This window comes from Morus notabilis, unplaced genomic scaffold (assembly GCF_000414095.1).
Source record: "Morus notabilis unplaced genomic scaffold, ASM41409v2 Scaffold20, whole genome shotgun sequence".
Classification (NCBI taxonomy): domain Eukaryota; kingdom Viridiplantae; phylum Streptophyta; class Magnoliopsida; order Rosales; family Moraceae; genus Morus; species Morus notabilis.
Genome location: NW_010362037.1, coordinates 129114 through 150123, shown reverse-complemented (window position 1 = coordinate 150123; position 21010 = coordinate 129114). Strand labels below are relative to the sequence as shown.

General features: G+C 30.5%; 1 protein-coding gene across 1 annotated transcript; it reads right to left on the bottom strand.

The window, feature by feature from the left end:
• Window positions 1-9617: 9617 nt before the first annotated feature.
• LOC21398536 (transcription factor MYB62) lies at window positions 9618-11432 on the bottom strand. Its single transcript, XM_010100949.2, has 3 exons — window positions 11009-11432; window positions 10731-10860; window positions 9618-10589 (listed from the first exon to the last, which is right to left on the bottom strand). Exons 1-3 carry the CDS (start codon window positions 11166-11168, stop codon window positions 9896-9898), a joined length of 984 nt encoding a protein of 327 aa, XP_010099251.1. The 5' UTR covers window positions 11169-11432; the 3' UTR covers window positions 9618-9895.
• Window positions 11433-21010: the final 9578 nt, after the last annotated feature.

The window sequence follows — 21010 nt, the reverse complement described above, 5'->3', positions numbered from 1 at the left end:
CCTGCTGACATCTTTTGGCTGTAGACATATGTTTGTCAGAATTCCAAACACCTTATCTTAGCAATACCCACAACTTATATATATATTATTTCAATGTAAAATTGATATTTCATACTCCGGTCTTGAATCTATGGGGAGGAGTTTGCAAAACGAAATCAAAATTGTAGTCGGCTTTTTTTTTTTTTTTGGTTGAAAATAATCTATATATTTATCTCAAAGTGCATTATAATCCCTAAAAAATATAAATAAAAACTTGATTTAGCCCCCTCAATTTTTTTAAGAACTTATATATCTATTTCATCAAAATTACCTACTAACCTCCAACAAAAATATGAACACTTGATTTTATTCTCTAATAAATTATTGAGAAACATCAATTTATACAAAAAGTCCATAAAACTCATTACATTCTTGAAAAAAAATTAGAACTTAATACTCTTCAAATCCAAAATATTCTAACTATTTAAACGTGCTTTATGCTTTCTTAGAACACAAAAAAAAAAAAATAATAATAATAGCAGCCCTCAATCCACAATCGCCTTGTACATATTAGTCTAAAATTGGTAAAATTTCTTATTTCTTGATTTTTCTCACTAAACGTGATTTCATTTTCTATTTCCACAGGAATTTTATATTCGTCATTGTAGTTTTCTAGGAAATCTGTTCGAAACATTGAGGTTATACTCGGTAGAAGTCTAACTAATTCTTTTTTTAAATCTATAAGCAAGAGATATAAGAAATCCCTTCGCATGTTATCTACGGACCTATCAAAAGTTATTAAACTCCATTATTTTCTCAACTTTTTAAGGTCCTCTTCTAATTGAGTAGTTGAATACACATATTGATCTATTAGTGATAGCCTTAAACTATATTCTAGAAATTGTGTTCTACTTCTTTGTTTTAATTTAATAAATATGGGTGTGGTTTTATTTACCCATCAATGGGTATCATTGTTTTAACAATAAGATATTAATCCGACACTTATAATAAATTATATACTTGATTAAAAAAATTTATGACAATTAATAGAACTGAATTATTATTACACCACGTCATCTAATTTTTATATTTAGTGATAACTATCGATTGAAACGTACGTAACTATTGAAAGCTCGTCCAATAAATATTGATCGTTTTATTTTTCTAAACAAAAAGTATAACTTTTCCTCTTTTATTTAAGTTGATGAATGTAGGGTATAGATTTTCTTTTGATATGGAAAATGTTAAAGATTTTATAAGAAATAGTTAACTTTATACTTAGATTTTAGTAAGGACCAAATATATCTACATTTTATTAACTTTGATTTTTATCAAAAATGAGTAACACACTTAGTCAAATTTTTATTGTAACTATTAGTCTCCGATAAAATTTCCTCACTTCACTGACCGTTTATGAATTATAGTTTTTGAAAACAAAACGTTACTCGTGAAATAATTGAAAATAAAAGGGAGTGTTTTGCGATATGCCCTATGAAGTCATAGATTAATAGGCCCCAAACAAATATTTGATTTGTTTGTCATCATATTAAAGCTTTTTTAACACTCGTATTTTCATTTGGTTATTTTTTGAATGGTTAGATTTTTTTTAATAAAATTATTTTGGTAATTTATGTTAGGAAAATCTCACCGGTACTATTTATTTTTTAATAATATCAAAACGATATCTTTACCTTTAAAGAGACGTTATTTCGACACTCTGAGACTGATTTTTAAGACATACAATGTCCAAACTGTCATTTACATTAATTAAATAAAAATTAATAACTTTAAAAATTATTAATTTGTCATTATTTTTAAATGTTCTAAAGTATTTTTCAATTTTTTTTAAAAATAATTTGTTGTTAATTAGTAAAAAAAGGTAGAATAGACATTTATGTCCACAAAATTAGTCTCAAGGTACTAAAAGAACGTTTCTTAAAAGGTAAAGATGTTGTTTTAATATTATTAAAAAATACATGGTACCAGCAAGATGGTACCAACTACATGTAGGGCATGTTATTTTCATAACTCAAATCACAACTCAAACTTTTTCTATAGTATTTTCTCTCATAAAAATTTAAATTTAACTTTTATACTGTAGTATTTTCTCTCACATAAAATTTCCTTTACAATTCAAATTCTCTATTCAAGTTGTGAAAAGTACATACTTATATAACTTATGATCCCTATTATGGGCTTGCTTGGAAGAACTTTTTAGAACCTGCTTTTTGGCTTCCTGAGACTAAAAATTGCTTTTGTAAGTTTTAGATGCCTTATCACAAGTTCTTTAGTTCTCCAGAAAGCTTCTAGTGAAAACAACAAAATATGAAAAAAAAAACTTTTATGAATAAATTTTGAAACACGCATTTTTCAGAGTTTAAATAACACATTACAAACTTCATTATAATATTCTTTTTAATTATTAGAAAATTTAAAAATATTTTGACTCGTTTAAGCTCCTTTAAAAATATAATTTCAAACATTTATTATTAAACAGTCACAATTTTTACTCATTTTCTTCTAACTAACCAAAAAACAAAATAAAAGCAAAAGCTCTACAAATACAGATTATATATATATATATATATATATTATCTTTAGTTGTTATAAAACAAAACAAAATCTAAAATGCAGCATGAATAATTGAAAGTAGTTATTAAATTTCTTTTCATAATTGCACTTTTGGTCTCATAATTATGTCCAGTGTCTCATTTTGATCCCAAACATTAAATTGTTAAAAATTTCACCCTAAACTTTTAATGTTTGAAATTCAAGGGCAAACAGGAAACAAGGATCATAATTCCGATGCCAAAAGTAAATTAACCCTTCTTTTCATAAAGCAAACATGAAAACCACAAATTCCCTTACAGTACTATAGCTTTGAAAATATTAACCAATCGATCTATAGAGATCAAAGCTTTTGTATATAGCTTTCTTGGCCTAAACTGTCAGAAAAATACGGATGTATATAATGAAAAAAAAAGGAAAAAAGAAAAAAAAAGAAAAGAAAAGAAAAGAGAGGAAAAGCAAAGTAGTCCAAAAGTGTGCCAGACCCTGGTTATCCACACGATAAATTATTATTTCAAGCGTGATTTTAGTAGTGCCTTTCACTTCATTTGGACCTACTCTTCAGAAGCCACTCCTTTATTTTCGCCAATTTTTGTATAAAGATGGGAAAGGGGAGCTTAATTCTTTGGGAAGTTATTTATAATAATACCACTATGCAATAATGTTAGAATATAGTGGTAAAAAAAATCAGATAATTAGAGAAACAAGCACAATTTATCAAATATCTATCTATCATCTATCAATCATTACTAAGGGAGAATGAGCTTCCCCAACGAAACGTTTTGTTTTTTGTTTTTTGTTTTTTGCTTTTACTTTTGTCAACTTCTTTTCCTTTAGGGTTTTTTCTTTTTCTCTCTTTGTCTAAAAATTTATATTTTTTGACAATTATTTTTAAGGTTAATCATTATTTTAAGAGTATTATTATTCATCTCTATAAGGATAAAACCCCACTTCTAATATAAAGTGGGTCCAGTTAGGTTGTCACTTTGTTAGTGATGGGGTTTTATCCACCTGAGGATGAATAACATTTTTGTTGTCTTAAAAGATCTCTGACCCGCATAACGCCTCTTCTTTTTCTTTTTTCCCTTTTTTTGTTCGGTTTTTCCTTACTCTTGTCTTATTACACATTCTTCCTTTTATTTTTTTATTTTCACTTTCTCCAATTGTGACCCTCATAAATATATTCTCTCTATTTTCCTATTAAAATAAATTCTTTTCATGCACATCTTTATCTATTTTTTTTAAATCCCCTTCTCTCTCTGTCTCTCTTCAATTTTATCATCCATTTTTTCTCATTCTTAGTTTTTTCCTTATTATTATTTTTTTTTGACATGGCCTGCCTTCTTTCCTCCTCTGGACGTGCCTCTACCTACATGTGGGATGCACGAGCCATGCTTGGCTGTTTATCTTTATGATCAGACGGCCCAAAAAATAAAGAAATTTGTTTTTTTTAGTTATTTATTTATTTTGAACTGATTTGTTTTTCAATGTTGTCAATTTTAATATCGATTTGCACTGACGTTGATGCTATTCATATAAAAATACTATAAATAATTTGAATAAAAAATAAAATTATACAAATATACGCTAAAATAAAATAAAACCACACTGGATTAAGTAAAAAACATTGCAAGCAAAACAAAATAAATCTAATTTAAAACACAACAAAATAAATTAAATTTTCATAATTAAAGTTTCACTACATATGTCGCACCTGCGAACTTTTCGGACCGGACCAAATAGGTTTCGGGTGTATTCTAACGCATTTTGTACCAACACAACAAAATAAGTCAAAACAATTTGTATAACCGTAATTTTAAATGAATCGCGCGCTGTAAAAACTACTGTTAATAATATTGAGAATCCTCATGTAATTACCATATAATTCCCCTACTATAAAAGGGTGATATTTTTTTTTAGTCCGATGATATCTTTTTGGAAATATATGAAAAGATTTTTTAAAAGATTTCTGTCAAATTAAAACTTTGTTCTTTTTACAACTCAAATCACAACTTAAAATTCTTTTACTATAGTGTTTTGTCTTAAAAAAAAATTTAAATTCAATTTTTTTATTGCATTATTTCTCTCACATAAAAATTTTAAGTTGTAAAAAGAACACACCATAATTAAGAGTAATAGAGACCATATGACAGTTTTGAATTGTTTAAATCTCAATGAAAGAAAACTTATCCATTTTTTCTTCTTAATCTAACACAATTTTGACGTACGTAATTCATATATACAGTTTAGAATTGTACTTTAAACAAAAAGGTGTTTTTTAATATCCTAGAAAATTTCTTTTATTACATATTCAAAGGCTTTTTTGATGTTGTGGATGGGGGAAAGCTGTGCAGGAAAATATTATATGGTCGAGGAGAAAGGAGAAAGAACTTTAGCCGACTACGAAAAGTAAAAGGCCAACTCATCACCTGTGGAGCGAGAGTTTAGTCTATTCACGTTTACTCGCGAAAGAGAAAGGTTTGATTTGAGTGTGAGATTTGAAAGCCTTTTAGTCTTTCAATCTATCATAAATATTATTATGCATTCACATAAATTTACTTTCTTTTCTTGGTTTCAGTTTCACATCATTAATAATAGGGCACACCAATATTTTGATCACATATACTGATATGATGGATATTGCTGAGTTGCGACTTTCTTTTCAAGGATAACGATTTGATCTGACTAGGGTATATTACTTCTTAACATATAATCATGAGAGTTCAAACAAATATATACTATATTTAAGAATTAAGAAATTATATTTTGAAGTTGTTTTAGCCAACATTCTTACGGGTATAACAAGTTTTATAACGTTTTTTTTTTACTATAATATTTTTGAAAAAAAAAAGATAAATTATTTTTATGTGGAATGGAATGGTTCGAACCATATCATGTTCCAAGTGTATATAGTTTTGTTTTCTCTAGATCATATTCTAGTTTCTTCATGATATTATTCGTTGATTCGGAAACACATTTCCCACATCAATACTCAATAGTTATAGTTATACACAAGATAAAGTACAAAGAAAGCGAAAAAGAGAGAGAAAGAAAATAAAAAGAAAAGAAAAAGGAGCATTTTCTCTCATTTTCACTTGAAACAACCAAGGAATCTAAAGTGGAAAATTCTAGATATAGCTTAGCTCTAAAGGAAAATTTAGTGGATCAATTTTCCTTACTCTAGGTTTTCTCATTTCTCTTTTGAATTTTTTCATTTCTGTACTAAAGGGAATAAAAGTAGTTGGATGAATAACGAACTTGTGAAGAATGAGTGGCTCTAGCTATTGCACTAGTACTACTAATAAAATGGGGTACTCCTTCTCTTTTTAATTACACATGTCCTTTTTTCCTTAAAATTACATCAGCGGGCAAGTAGAAGACAACTGTATTGCAAGCTCAGTTAGTTAGTTAATTCTTAGTTGGGGTGATTTTTGCGGTAGAAATTTAAAAAAAAAAAAAAAAAAAAAAAAAAAAAAAAATTTTGGGGAAAAAATTAAAAAAAAAAAAAAAAAAAAAAAAAAAAAAAAAACTATCGGGTATGTCTCTGTTTTTCAACTGCACAGATCATATCAGAAATTGTTTGTTTTATATACCTTTTTATTTAAACGTGATTTTAAAGAAATTCAACTTATACTACCGTGGGACTCTTTTATTGGATGAAAGAAAAAAGAGTATGGTATATGATTACGAATGACTTCAAGTTTGGAGTCTTTTCCTATGCCTATACAAGTGGAATAATAATATGGTCATGTCCCTAGCTAGCTAGCTAGCTATAATATGGCACTTTTATATGCATTTGCTGCCAATTGTGGGCGCGATGCCATGGTGCCCCAACTTTATCCTCTGAAGAGAGAAAGAACAATATAGGGAATTTCAAATCACACTTCTATCATGGGTCTATATTTTGTGAGATCATATTCTTCTCTCATTTTGTGCGTCATCTATCTTTATATATATGTGAAAAATTATGTTCTATACACTTCTTTTTCCATTTTCTGATCCGTTGAGCTTAGCCAGAGACCAATATCACTACTTCATATCAGGCATCTTTTTCTTTTTGGTCAGGGTCAATTGGCATCAGTAATGTGTGGCATTGATATTTTCAAACAATCAAGATTCACATCTATGATTCATCTATATCAAGTGCAAATTTTTTTTCCTTTCTCTCTCTCTGTGTTTTTTTTTATTTTTTTATTTTTTTTTTGAATTTCACGAGTACGTACTGTACAACTTTTCTTTTCGTTGTAATGAACTCCAGTACGACTTCCGCTAATTAAGACATCACATACAACACGTGCTTAAGATTATGTTGTATCTAGCCTAAAGGGACAACTTTATTTTTTTTGGCTCTAAAAAAAGGGAGTCAGCTGGTGCTCCTCACACTCCCATTCCCTTCGACATCTTGCGCAGTTCTGAGAGCACCGAGGGACTAGTGGATCAGAGTCTCAACTATTCTCCTCACGCCTTCTACCTAATATCATCCGCCTGCCACAATCCCAGTGCCAAGTGGGTTCAATTGAGGCGAAGGATAGAGAAGACCTAATAAAAGCGGCCTGACCACTACTCCATAACCATAGGTGGTGAGGGACAACTTTATTTGAATCGCATGTACATAGTTTTCTGCTTATTAAAAAGACATAGAGAGGGCCCGTTTAATTCGTTGATTTGAGTTTTTAATTCGAGTTGAGATGTGACTTTATGTGAACGGGACCATAATAGATCCTCGATCACAAAAGCATTTGGCTTCAATGTATTTCTCAAGACTGAAAAGTACCTCGAAATTAACCTAGCAAGATCGTAGTCTGCAGTACAATTGAAAAAGATTTATTTTCCTTTTTGATCTCCGAGAAATTATAGCTAGTTAGTGTCATCCCACTTTGACGTAGCGCTCAAAATGACATCTAAGTTCGTAACTGTAATTGTACTTCCGTCTACCAGACATTAAGCTTTGCATGTTTTAGGAACGTACAATACACGTTATAGGTAGATATATAAAAGGGCAAAAGCATAAAAGAATAGTTATCTTACTATAGTGGCCAAATATTGCTAGTGTTTTTATACATTGTTACACATTAAGCTTCTCAAGTGGTTGGGAGAATTGTTGGAGCAGGCGAATCTCAGGCCTTTCCTTCACTATCTAATAATTCCAAGTACAATTGGTAGATGTTAGCATCGTTTCATCAGCCATGGATCACGCCCAATGGATCCAGCAAAACCAGCAGACTAAAATTAGAAATATATGATATTTGTAGTAGTAGTTTTTTTTTTTTTTTTTTTTTTTTTTTTTTTTTTTTTGGGTGCAACTGGGCGAGGGTTGTTTTCTATTGATTGTTTGGTAGAAATGTTGACCTTGTCATCGGCCGAAAGTTTTAGAAGACTAATTAGCCTGGGGCTTTTTTCAGAGGGATATCGAATTTCAGGGATTTAACTTCCAAAATCCTACTCATTCGTGGGTGAAAGGCATTTGCTTGTGATTCAAATCATTACAACTAGTGAGTCTAGATTTGCTGTCCCTATTTTCTTGTCTCAGTGGTGACTGTCTCTTCACTGCTTATTTATCATGTCATATAAATTTAGAAATTTGACTACATAAACAGAAACAAAATACTAAAACTACTTGAGCAATTCACGAAGTGTTAAAATGTAATTAGATGAACAGATCTTGGTGCCATTAGGGACTCAAACATCGAGGGCTAAATTTGTGCCATTTTAAGTGTTAAGGGCCAAAGTAGGACAACACTAATTCTCCATGGCACAAAAGTGAAAATAACCGAGGTTGCAAAAATTTCTTGTTGGGGAGACACCATATGCGAAACTGACCCAACACACTTCAAGAGTCCAACTTGACCCGAAAGGTTAACTTAGTAGGTCTTGGGTCCTTCTATGTATATAAATCACTTCACATTCTCATCCACTTTCTATGTAGGACAACACATACATGTATTTTTCTCAATATTTCTAAACGATGTTCATTAGATATCATTTTGTATAGAAGATATATTTTCATTAGATACATTTGTTTGGGTCCTCTGTATACATAAATCTAATACGATTTAGGCATTGTTTGGTACAAGGGTTCTGAACCCAGAATTATGATTCTGGTTCAAATAAGTATTTGTTTACAAAAAGTAAAAAGTGGTTCTGATTTAACTCATCAGGAATCAATGTTTAGTTTGGATGATTATGATTAAAGATTTGAACTCTGATGTAATGTTTTAAATAATGAATCACTTCTAATTCTAAAACTACCCCCTTAGTTTTAGGTGGTTTAAACTCTTGATTCTGATTCTGGCTTCAGAATAATGATTTAGACCCAAAATCATTATTCATAATTCTAATTTAAAATTAAAATTAAAATCACCTTAATTTAACTCTCATACCAAATAAACCCTTAATGTTTGGAATTGTGCACTGCTCCTAGTAGGTCTTCCATACCAGCTTTTACGCTTTATCTTTAGATGTACTTGAATTTCTCTCATTGAGCCATATTTGATTGTTTTCAAAGGCTAGAAATATCTGAGACAATAGTAGTAGATAACATAGAGTAGCATTTTGAACTGGCCCCTCCCTTTCCGTACCCCATCTAGCCCATCTTTCACATAAAACATGCATATAATAAATTCTATGCGTATCCACAACTAAGATGTGACTCCACCTTTCCCCCACTCAGTTGTCATTTCCACTCCCATCATTTCGTGGAATTGACTGCACATTTTCATTTCAATTCAATCAACCAATAATTGTATCTACTTGAAGAAAGTACTCCCATTTGTTTCACTCTCAAACTGAAAACTGCACTGGTAAAAAAATGTTACATAACCAATGTATCAATGGTATTAAGGCACGTTTAGTTTGATGATTCAAGTTTTTAATTTGAGTTAAGATATAATTTTATGTGAGAGTTTTTTACTGTAGTAAAAAATTTAGATGTAACTGTTTTTGAGAGCTTTTTACTATAATAAAACTCGAATTCTAAACTCGAATCGGTAAAATGAACGGGGCCTAAAACAACACTTTTTCAACAAAAAAGAAAAATACAAAAAAATTATATTAATTAATAAAACAACACATTTTCTCCAAACATATATCATATATGTACAGCAACTGCCAACCTCATGTACTCAAATACAAAATCACTCACTAGATACCATATTCTTCTAGGGAAAACCAAAATGTGCTTACGTGGCATATTTATATAGTATACTAATAGTAGCCTATAAAGGATCACTATTTATATCTTTCATCATCGTGATCTGTTTGGTGTGTTCATCTCATATATAATAGAAAGACCCTCCCCTAGATGCTCATTTATTTAGTCATACATAGCTTTAAACTTTTCTTTTAAGGGTCACATTTCTCCCATGTTCCATAAAGCATCTGCCGCCATGTCGCCTAGCGCCCAATCGCTTTCCGCCACATGGCAATTGAGCCCCGAAACGTCAAAAGCTTCAAACTCCAAAATGGAGTCCAGATTTAGACCTTCAAATCCATAGCTACTGCTGTCCACATAATGAACAGAAGAATTACTCTCATGATCCAAACCACTAATCGGATCTGTTTTCTCAATGCCATTGGAAAAAGTATACGTTTTCGGGTGTTCTTCAACTTGCGGGAAGAGCGAGGTGATGATGGAATCCGTGGAGAGAATATTCTGGTTTGTGAAGGCATAATTCAGACACCCATTGGAATGATTTGAACCGGGTATTGGCTTGTTTGGCAGAATTGACGATGAATCTGATAGAGCAGGAAAGGTAGTGGAATTTGGAGGTACAAAATCATTAGGAACTAATTCACAGTCTTGGGCACTTGGGATTATTGTTGTCAAAGTTGAAGGAGAAGAATTAGTAGAAGTACTAGAATTAGAAGTTTGTTCCATCTTTTGTAGCAATCTTGGCATCCAAAAACACCTAACTGCCTCTAGAAATCTCTTGCTGTTGGACTCAATATTCAGTTGACGTGCCTGTTTTTGGACCCTTGTTCTCCAATAGTTCTTTATCTCATTGTCTGTTCTTCCCGGTAGATGTTGGGCAATTTTTGACCATCTAAACACAACCCCAGAAACCAAAAAAAAAAAAAAAGTTATTATATATTATACAAAAAAAAAAACAAATATATATATATATATATATATATATATATATATATATACCAAAATGAAGATGAGAATATTAGGTAATAATAACCTGTTACCCCACTTGGAATGAAGTTCAAGGATCAAAAGCTGTTCTTGCGGAGTGAGGTTACCACGCTTAATGTCAGGTTTCAAGTAGTTCAACCATCTCAATCTGCAACTTTTCCCAGTTCTCTTCAGCCCTGAAAATATATAATAGATAAATTGAGAATCAAAATCAAAAGTGAAATTGATTATATAAGCAGTCTAGATTTTTTTTTAATGAATGATGAGAGAAGATAACTGATATCAGAAATAAATAATATATATATATATATATGTTATTTGTACCTGCACGTTTAGCCAATAAATTCCAATGGCCTTCACCGTGGCGAGCAATGTAATGTATGAGCAGAGTGTCCTCTTCAAGAGTCCATGGCCCTCTTCTCAGCTCGGTTTCTTCTTCAATATTGTTGTTTGGATGACAAACCCTCTTTGTAATGCTATGCATAGCTGTTTCGTTCAAATTTGTGTTCGAGAATAGAAGAGTTGTTTGACACAACTAATTATCCGTACGAGGTTGTTTTTTTAGAGTGTTTGGGAAAAAAGAGCCAATTGCGAAAGTGAAATTGTAGAAAAGAAGGCAATAAAGATTTTGAAGAGCTCAAAGTTTAAAACTACACCTTTTAATAGTAGAGTGAAAACCCAATTAGAGTTTCTCCACTTGCTCTTGGCTTTTTATACTAATCAACCCAGGAATGGAATTTTCTGAAATGGGATTATTGGTCGTATCGTTTGTATAGTACAATATTATTGCGGATATGAATTAGCCCGCCGGGGATGGGATAAAGCCAAAGAGAGTATAGCTACTTTACTCAAGTATTCCTTAGTCGTGGATATAATATAATAAATAAATAGAGAGAGAAAGAGAGAGACTTAGAATTAGACCAGTCAAAGTACTTTCTATCAACATCAATCCAGAATGAAGGGAATCATAAGGCCATGATATCTAATACCTTAAACGGATTCTCCGTTCAACAAATCGAAATAAAAATAAATTAATATATATATACCATTAATTTATGTTATCTTCCACAATTTAAAGATTTTGATTTTTCACTCTTATTGTTTAAACAAACGAGAAGTTATGTAAATAAAATTAAATGATACCAAACGGGCCTTTATTAAAATAAATATGTTGCAGACCAGAAAAAAATCAAAGCCATAAACGGTTTGATTTTTAATCAGATTCATTATATTTAGACAAGTTATTTAATTCTCATACAAATTTTGATATAATATTTTGAAGCTTTTTAACTATAAAAGTACACTAACTAATTACTAACCAGCTTTTTAATTCTCCATCCAATAAATAAAAAGAAAAAACTGGATATGCCGTTATAATTTGTTTAAAAAAAATCATGTATCGAGATTAGATTTTTATCAGATTCCACTATAATTTACATTCAATAATTCTCATACAGTACTTCTGACTGACACAATGTTAGTTAGTAATTTTCCTAAGAAAGTGCATTGGCTAATTATTAACTAGCTTTAAACGTGTTATATAAGTCTCGTTTATTTTACCAATTTGAGTTTTGCTACAGTAAATGGTTCTAAAAAACAATCACATCTAATATTTTTGTTATGGTAAAAAATTCTCACATAAATTTACATCTTAACTCGAATCAGCGAATTAAACGGGTCCATCTAATGAAATGCGTATTTGGAGTAATTATTTCGATACCACATTCATTCCCTCATACATGGAAATTAATTAAAGATGAGGCTTCTTTGTGAATATAGTAGTACTTTTCAATTGACAGTTACTTGGGTTTGAAAACGGCTCTTTAAGAAAAGAGGAAGAAGAAAGATAAGACCTGGGTCTCGAGAAGGAACTAATTTTGTGGTTGTTTCTTCTAAGGAATGATTCTCTTCTATGTCTAGAGGTATCTAGTTTCTTTGCACAAGAAACGTGATTGACTAAACAAAATATATTTTACAATAATGTCATGCAACTAAAACGTGGAATTTTTGGTACCGACATACTATCCACATGAATAGGACGGCAATGAAGCATGTTATAAATTCCAGCAAAACGATATCTTCGGAGCTCAAAGACAAACGAATAGGACGGCCCCAAGCAACATATATAGTAGTACATTTTTTTTTGAATACATGATAACATATATATATATATATATATATATATATTGCTGGAGCCTTAATTGAATTAATGGGTAGAAATCAATACTCCATACACGAAAAAATACCTTCTAATTAATATCTTGAGGCAATTTTTTGGCAATAAAAAAAAACCCCCTCCTTTCTGTTTTTTAGTCTAAAAATAAGTTAAAAATAATATTTATTTAAAAAAGAAAATACCCATATCAAATTAAATTATTTCTTGATTTTTCAATGTTCTTACTTTTTTAAGGAAATGTTCCTATTTAAAAGGGCGTAAAGAATATTTTCTCAAAAAAAAAAAAGGTGCAAAATGCAAATACTTGGATGATTTTTTTTATTTTAAATACAATGCTAATTGATATTATATTAACACTAAAAATAATCCAGTAATTCCATAAAAAATAAGTAAAAGAAAAAATTTGAAATTTGAAAAATCCAGTTTTCCTGCCCCCACTAGTCCCTTGATGTACCTGTCCTGTGATTATGGATAGGTTCTTTAATCGTTTTTGCCTTGGAGGAAAACCTGATTATGGACAGGTTTATCTAGTTTTGTTTAGTATTGATGAATTTAGGTGTATAAACTCTTTTTTTTTTATGTTTTGCATTGGACGTTTAATGGAAAGAAATGATGGTCAACAATATTTACTCATTTGCTTCTTAGTATTGACTACCAATATGTTAACCATTTAGTTTATTTGACAGTTATCTGGAGAAGTTCTTTAATAGAGATGCTTCCCTTCTGGTTTGTTAGGGATGGTTGTTAAGAAGTTCTCATGGGTCTTTGATTGTTAATGATCAGGTGCTTTTTCCCCTCTAGGTTTTACTAGAAAGGTTTTTACTAAAGCCTATTATAGTAGCTGATTTTCAAAGGAGAGTCTTAGATTAGTCTTTTGGCGTCAACTTACCTCTTGGGGTATTTTTCTTTTTGGTTGTCATGCTGTATTATTTTGCCCTTTTGGAACTTTTGATGTATTTTATTTATTTATTTCTATTAATAATAATTTGAGATAGGTACTTAGCAGGGATAGGATTTTTAAGAGGTATCAATTGAGTTGGGATATTTTGATCTTTCTTGATGCTAGCTGCTCCTTTTCACCATTTATTAAAAAAATTATCAATATATCATTATTTTCCATTTAAAATTTACTTGAATGTAACTGATGGACTAAATTGGAGACATTAAAAGAGTTCAAAGTTTACGTTAGTACAACTTTTAATTCATGAACTAATTATAGAAAGTGAAGAAACTTCAGAAACCTCTAATAACTTTAATACATTTTTTTTTTTTCACTTGATTATAGTGTGGTTTCTTCTCTAACCGTTCATTTCACTGGTTCGAGTTTAAAATCCGAGTTTTACTACAGTAAATAGCTCTTAAAAACAGTCATATCTAACTTTTTTGTTACAGTAAAAAGCTTTCACATAAAGTCACATTTTAACTCAAATTAAAAACTTGAATCAGCAAGCTAAACGGGCCCAATTTGATTCAAATATCAAAACCAGGTAGAACCCAAAAGAGGAATAAAAGTAGAATCTTCAAAGATCCCTTAAATTTGTTAATGCAATATATTTGATCCACGTTTTTCTTTTGGACAGGTGAGTTAGAGTGCGTGCTGTTGCATTTATACACGAATATCACAGGGAAAACGAAAAAGAGAAATACAATAATATGCTACGATTCATGAATCTGAATTATGGAATTTTTATATTATGTTATATCGTCATTCAAAAACGGCGATATAACCTAATGGAAAATTTTAGTCCAAATATTCTTTGAGAACTTCCACGGTGGAGATTCCGTATTGGTATTATTGTGATTTTTTTTTCAACTTTAGATGAAAATGATATCATATCTAATAGATGATACAAATTCAATGGAATTTATGTAGAATTATCGGTCGAAGACTGTAGTATATTTGGAAGGTACTTTTTCTTTTGCACACTACCGCATAATTTTCTCTGAATTCTCTACCTTGTATATGTACAATATAGGGTCTAAAAGTTGGTAGATCAAAGAATACCCTATGTAAGCAATGAATCTAAAAAACAAATATGAGATTCGCATATTGTTTGATTCTTAGTTATATAACTTTGACACGACGATGTTCAGAATTAGACACCCTGAATTTACGCAAGCGAAAGCAATAAAACTGAGTGGACACACAAAATGTATAGAAATTTATCTTAATGTAAAACTACGTCATCTGTCAGCTACGGTAGTTTTTCAGCTATGATAAAAATGAAGTTCATAAGAGAAATTATACACCTCTTAACCCTCTATGTTTTCTCTAATTAAGCTACATAACAAACGAGAATTTCTAGCTCAATGTTCCAGACCACAAAAAATCTCATGGTTTCAGTCGTTGTGTTCTTAATTTTATGACAGATTTTCCAACTACTATTAACAATTCAAACATAGCTCTCTATAGCTTGTCTGCTTTAGATTGCATAGCAAAACAACTGTAACAATTTGGGCAGTGTTTCAAAGCTTATATAACGTTTTAAAGCTGACGGATATTTAGAAAGGCGAAAAGTCATTCACGATAAGTGAACATGGATATCACCTGTTAATTTAAATAATACTATTGAGAGAGTTTCTCTGGTAGGCCTTTCTATATGTAAGGCTTAATTTCTGACCGTTAGATCTGGTTAAAGTCACATCAGATGTAGATCTGACGTAGTAGTAGATCATAACGGCATTATGATGGGGCATAATGCAGAACGGAATTGTATGACGTAGGTGAAAAGTATACAAAACGTATAATTTGTGATATAGATCTGACGGTTGAAAATATACAGAATTACTAGTAGTTCATTTTCTTCTAGATCCTATTAAAAAAACTCCCAACTATTGAAGATCAGAAGGGTGGCTGGGTGATGGGGCCTTGAGGCTTAAAAGGACATATTGCACATTGATCAATAAACGTAGTAGTAGTACTTGGGGATATTTTTCACATGTATGTGCATGTACACCAAGAGTCAATTATTGTAGGTGAAATGTTGGTAGCTACTAGGTAGCTAAGTAGATAGATATAATGTGATATTTGAGTCTCCGTCTCATTCAAATGGGATAGAGAAAGGGCGGTTACTAAATTGAGTCAAAATGGCATTATAGGTGGAAGATAGATGCTTTTAGATGTTAACCATATTTGAACGTAAAGGCTAAGGACTAGTCATGTGATGAGTTTGTGGGTGATACAAATAATATTGGCCAAAGATAAGCCTTAATTTACTAAATGCTTGACCAAGGCAATAATTGCGACTAAGATCATGACATAAAAACATTAGACAAAATTATGATAGATATAAGTGCACGCGTGTTTGTGCGGTGGGGAACTACCTATTGCCTATGCCTACGGAGACTTTTATTTGATAGAAAGAGAGATGGATAACAATGACAAATGACAAATTTCTCTATATTGTTCATTACACAATTGCACAATATTTACTATCATAATAAAATTTGCTAGCTTAAATTATGTATCGAAGTCGTCCTTGAACCTGTGACGTGACTAGCTAAATCTTGATATGTGTTTCGTATTGTTTAAGTGACTTAAGGAGAAACACGAAAATGCCATTCAAAACGTGTCATCTTTATATTCATGCTACCCAATAATATTTATACATATTTTTAATTTTTAAATATTTTAACACATTACTTTTTCTCCTCTATAAAGATGACCGGATATTTTTAGCTCCGGTCTTGTGTTCCGGTAGAGTATCAAAATCAACAAAGGCAATAAGAGACGAGATGACATAAATGTAAAGTTATTAAATTGCAGTGCAATAATTTTTTCTCTCGTTAATATTATGGTCTCAATCAATATATAGAGAGGACTAATAACACCTTTTTTTTTTTTTTTGCATGAAATAGAAATAAATGGAAGAAATTTGGAATAAATAAGTAAATGTCAGTAAATCTTGGATTTATTATATTTGTTCCATGATCAAATTTAGTAAACAAGAAATTTACTGTAAATCCCTGATTCACCCCATGACCAATTATAATAAATTCGAGATTCACCCAATACATTTTGGATTTATTTCGTGATCAAACTTAATAAATCTTGGATTTACTTCCATAAAACCTTACATTATATGTATATATATTATCTATATATTTTCATTTACATAAATATTTACAAATGTTTTAGATAATAAACTTATTTTTTACCCTTATAAATCTTCTTTTAAATTAAAAATGTTACAATAAACATGCCATTTACTATTGTAATATTAAAAACTAGGTTATGAGGTACAATGTCTCCAATAAATATGTCTGAATTGTCCAAGATAGAGAAGTCGAGGTGAAAAAAGAAGAAAAAAAAAGAGCGGGAGAGGGACATGGGAAGAGAGAAGAGAGACAAAGAGTGTATGCATATAAATAATTTTGTCGAATCATGTAAATTTCTATCTTTTTTGTGTATATATTAATATGATCCATTTTAGTTTATTTTCTGTTATATGGGTACGAGGTGAGTTTTTACCCCAACACTAATACGCAGAACATCATAATTGTAAGCTGTAAAACACTGATTTTGCCTACTGATGTGTAAGTAGTTTGACTCGAAACTGATTTTTGAAAAAGCTATTGAATAAGAGGTTCAACCTGTTTTTTTTTTTTTTTTTTTTTTTTCAATATTCTCCCCACAATTTACCTATAAACGCCTAATTCAAATGCATAATTTTCTATATATAAGTGTCAATAAAGGAGTCCTCTCTATCCTCCTCATGTATCTAATAATCTAAGAACTAATTTAAAGTGGTTTACAAGTACCTTTAGAATTCCTTACTAAAACTAGGAATACAAATGATCGTCTACGCCCAAAATATGGATTTCATTGAAGACTCAAAAGAGTTTTGAAATCTAAAACTAGAACTGTCTATACAACTAATTTAGGCTCAAATACTCTTTAACACAAATATGTATGCATCTTTATAATGTGTCGGTGACGGTGTGTTTAGATTGTACGTATTGTACCTATGTATGTATATGTGTATATTGTACCTTAGACACAGACAAACATAAGAAAGGACACACGTCAAATCTGGTACAGTATGGATTAGGTTTCTAAAGAAAGTTGAACACGATCGAAATGGTGATGAGAAGATATCCGAATATTTCTCACTACTGAATCTGAGAGTAGAGTTGCTTAAATAGTAAAACTGATCTAAGCGCCTTATAAACTAGTTCCAACTTGTTAAATCTACCAAAAGAAAACATACAAAGTGTAAACTGATCACAGCTAATACGGGCCATCTAACTTTCCAAAACAATCTAATCTGCTCTAACGGATTACAGAACACTTAGAGCTAACCAATAATATTTACTCTTGACACGGCAGGCAAGATATGTGATAGTACTCTAAGCTCTTAGAAAGTCTAATTTCTACATGGTATCATAGCCTAATAAACTAAAATAAGCAGTCCGATTCATCCAATAAAAAGATTGGCGACTCTTAGAAAAACACCATCTGAACTAGAGCTTAGAGCTTTTGATATCATGAGAAACACTCTATTTTAGGGCTTCTTCTTTTTTTCTTTTTTTTTTTGTCACGTATAAATTGTTATGAACTTGTAAATTAAGATGATTTATAGCTTCAGATTATACATTCATGGTTTATGTTTTATAATCTTTTATGAATACTCCGAAGAAACTTTCACTTTTTTGTTGGGACCATAATTTCTACTTCACTTGACAACATCTTATTAATCACACAGAGCCAATTATAGATCTTGACAAGTTCTTAAACCATTTTGTCATGTCTCTTATGTATTTAATTCGGAGTAACTGATGATTCATATCTGAATATATATAGCTACTTCTACAAGCTTCACTTGTCTTTTTGCAAATATTTCCTTAGCATAAATAAAAACACCTAGTGTCTAAATTATAAATGATTCATTGTCAAACAATTTGGATAAAGACGGCCGTTATATTTTTATTTCTTCTTTTTGCCGACAAACGCCATAAATAGAGTTACCCTGAAATTATTATTATTTTTTATTTTTTATTTTATTTTTTTTTGTTGTTGTTGTTGTTGTCAACAGTTTGGTATGGGGTTATACTATACTGGAAATTGGAAATTTATATATGGGTAGTTATATTTGCACCTAAAAATTTATTAATACACCCACTAAATTATAATTTATGTATATTATAGTTTTATCTTATATTAAAATTATATCAAAACCCATAAATATACCCCCACATTAACTATAAATGAAAATTGTATTTAAAAAAAAATAAAAGAGTATACACCCACATTAATTAACTATAATTAGAAAGTAATTTTCAAGCAATAAAAAATATATACCCCCAGATTTCTGGTTTAAGCTAATTTCATCTTTATAAACTCTAAAATTTTCTCCATCAAATTCTTTAACAATTTCAATGGAGGTTCTGATTGAAACAAGAGAGAGAGAGAGAGAGAGAGAGAGAGAGAGAGAGAGAGAGAGAGAGAGAGAGAGAGAGAGAGAGAGAGAGAGAGAGAGAGAGAGAGAGAGAGAGAGAGAGAGAGAGAGAGAGAGAGAGAGAGAGAGAGAGAGAGAGAGAGAGAGAGAGAGAGAGAGAGAGAGAGAGAGAGAGAGAGAGAGAGATGTCTCTTAAAGAGCCAACAAATGCAAAAAAGATATCAATTCACAATCTGCATAATTATATATGGATTTCTTTCCATTTTGGTTGAGGTCATACATACACTTGGTGAATAACGTTGTTGCATATGGAAATTGTGGTTTTCAAAGGAGGAGGAAGAGGAGGGAAAGACAAAGACAATTAATAAATAAAGGTAAATGGATTTTTTTTTTATGAAAGGTAAATAGAATTGCAAGATGTTTAAAAAGGAAATATAACATTAATAATATAAAGATATAATATTATTTTATGAATCAAATCAAGATTAAAATTAAGTGGGGTATGAGAGGGTTGAATTAGGTATATTATGAAAATTATATTTATAAAATGATAGATTTTTCAAATTTTTATTAGAGGAGTATTATCTGGTGGGGGTGTTAATAAATTTTTAAGGTGTAAATATAACTACTCTTTTATATATAGAGAAGTGAAGATTGATTTCCATTTCGAGATCATGAGTCAACGATTCTTTTTCAACATATTTTGCTGTAATTAGCATTGATTGAATTGAGAAAGTTGGAATGAAAAATGAAAGCCTAAGAAATCTAAGCATGAAAGATCAATCCCCTCAAAAATAAGGGAAAAGAATAAATAAGCACCGGCATCGGGTTACGTTTTTTCAATCATAACATGACATGTTTTGGCTTGGTTTGAAGAAGAGAAAGCATTGTTTGTCAATAGTTCTGTTTTCTTTTCTAATTGGATAACTAGTGTTACGTCTATCAAGATGTTTTGGGTCCAATTATATAACTGTTTCAAAATAATATCAAGGTTTGGAGAAGGAAAAGCGTTATTTATACTCTTAATTCTAGCAAAATATATAAATTCCTCACAAAATGAATTATCCGTACGCCTCTAATGATAGTTAATCAAATTCAAAATCTAATCGAGAAGAATATATATATATATATAGCTTTCAATGTTTATGTGGTGTCAATATATGAATGATTATGTTTTGAATTTTATGCAGGGACAGAAATGGAGATTAATGCTTGCAGAGAAGGAATAACGTGCTTAAGCTTCTAAACAGCTAAAACAACAAATGAAGTTACACAAAATTCAGTACACGACAAAAGTTGATGATTCAAACATCAAAAATAAGGACAAATTTCTGATTAGAAGTGAAAGATCAATCCCCTCAAAAGAAAAAAAGTATATATTGAAAGATGAATCAACCGAATTAATGAGTTGAGTCTAATAATTGATTTCATTTAGTTTTCAAGAATTAATTTCTTAGCTAAGGCGAGTCCCGAAACATCAATGGTTCTTGAACTTTCCACCGCATTTCTTTTCTTTTTCTGTTTATTTCTATATAAAACTTTTAGATGTCCCACGTAAAACTAAATGAGGATAGATAATTGAAGATATAAATTAATTAATATATCTTATAAGTCAACTTATAATAAGTGAAATGAGAAATTGAGAATGCGTGTACAACTGAACGAAGCATAGCCCCCTCACATTCTATTATTATTTTTATATAAACATGATCAATTAGGTGATTTTGTCTCTAATAAATGCTTGATGATCAG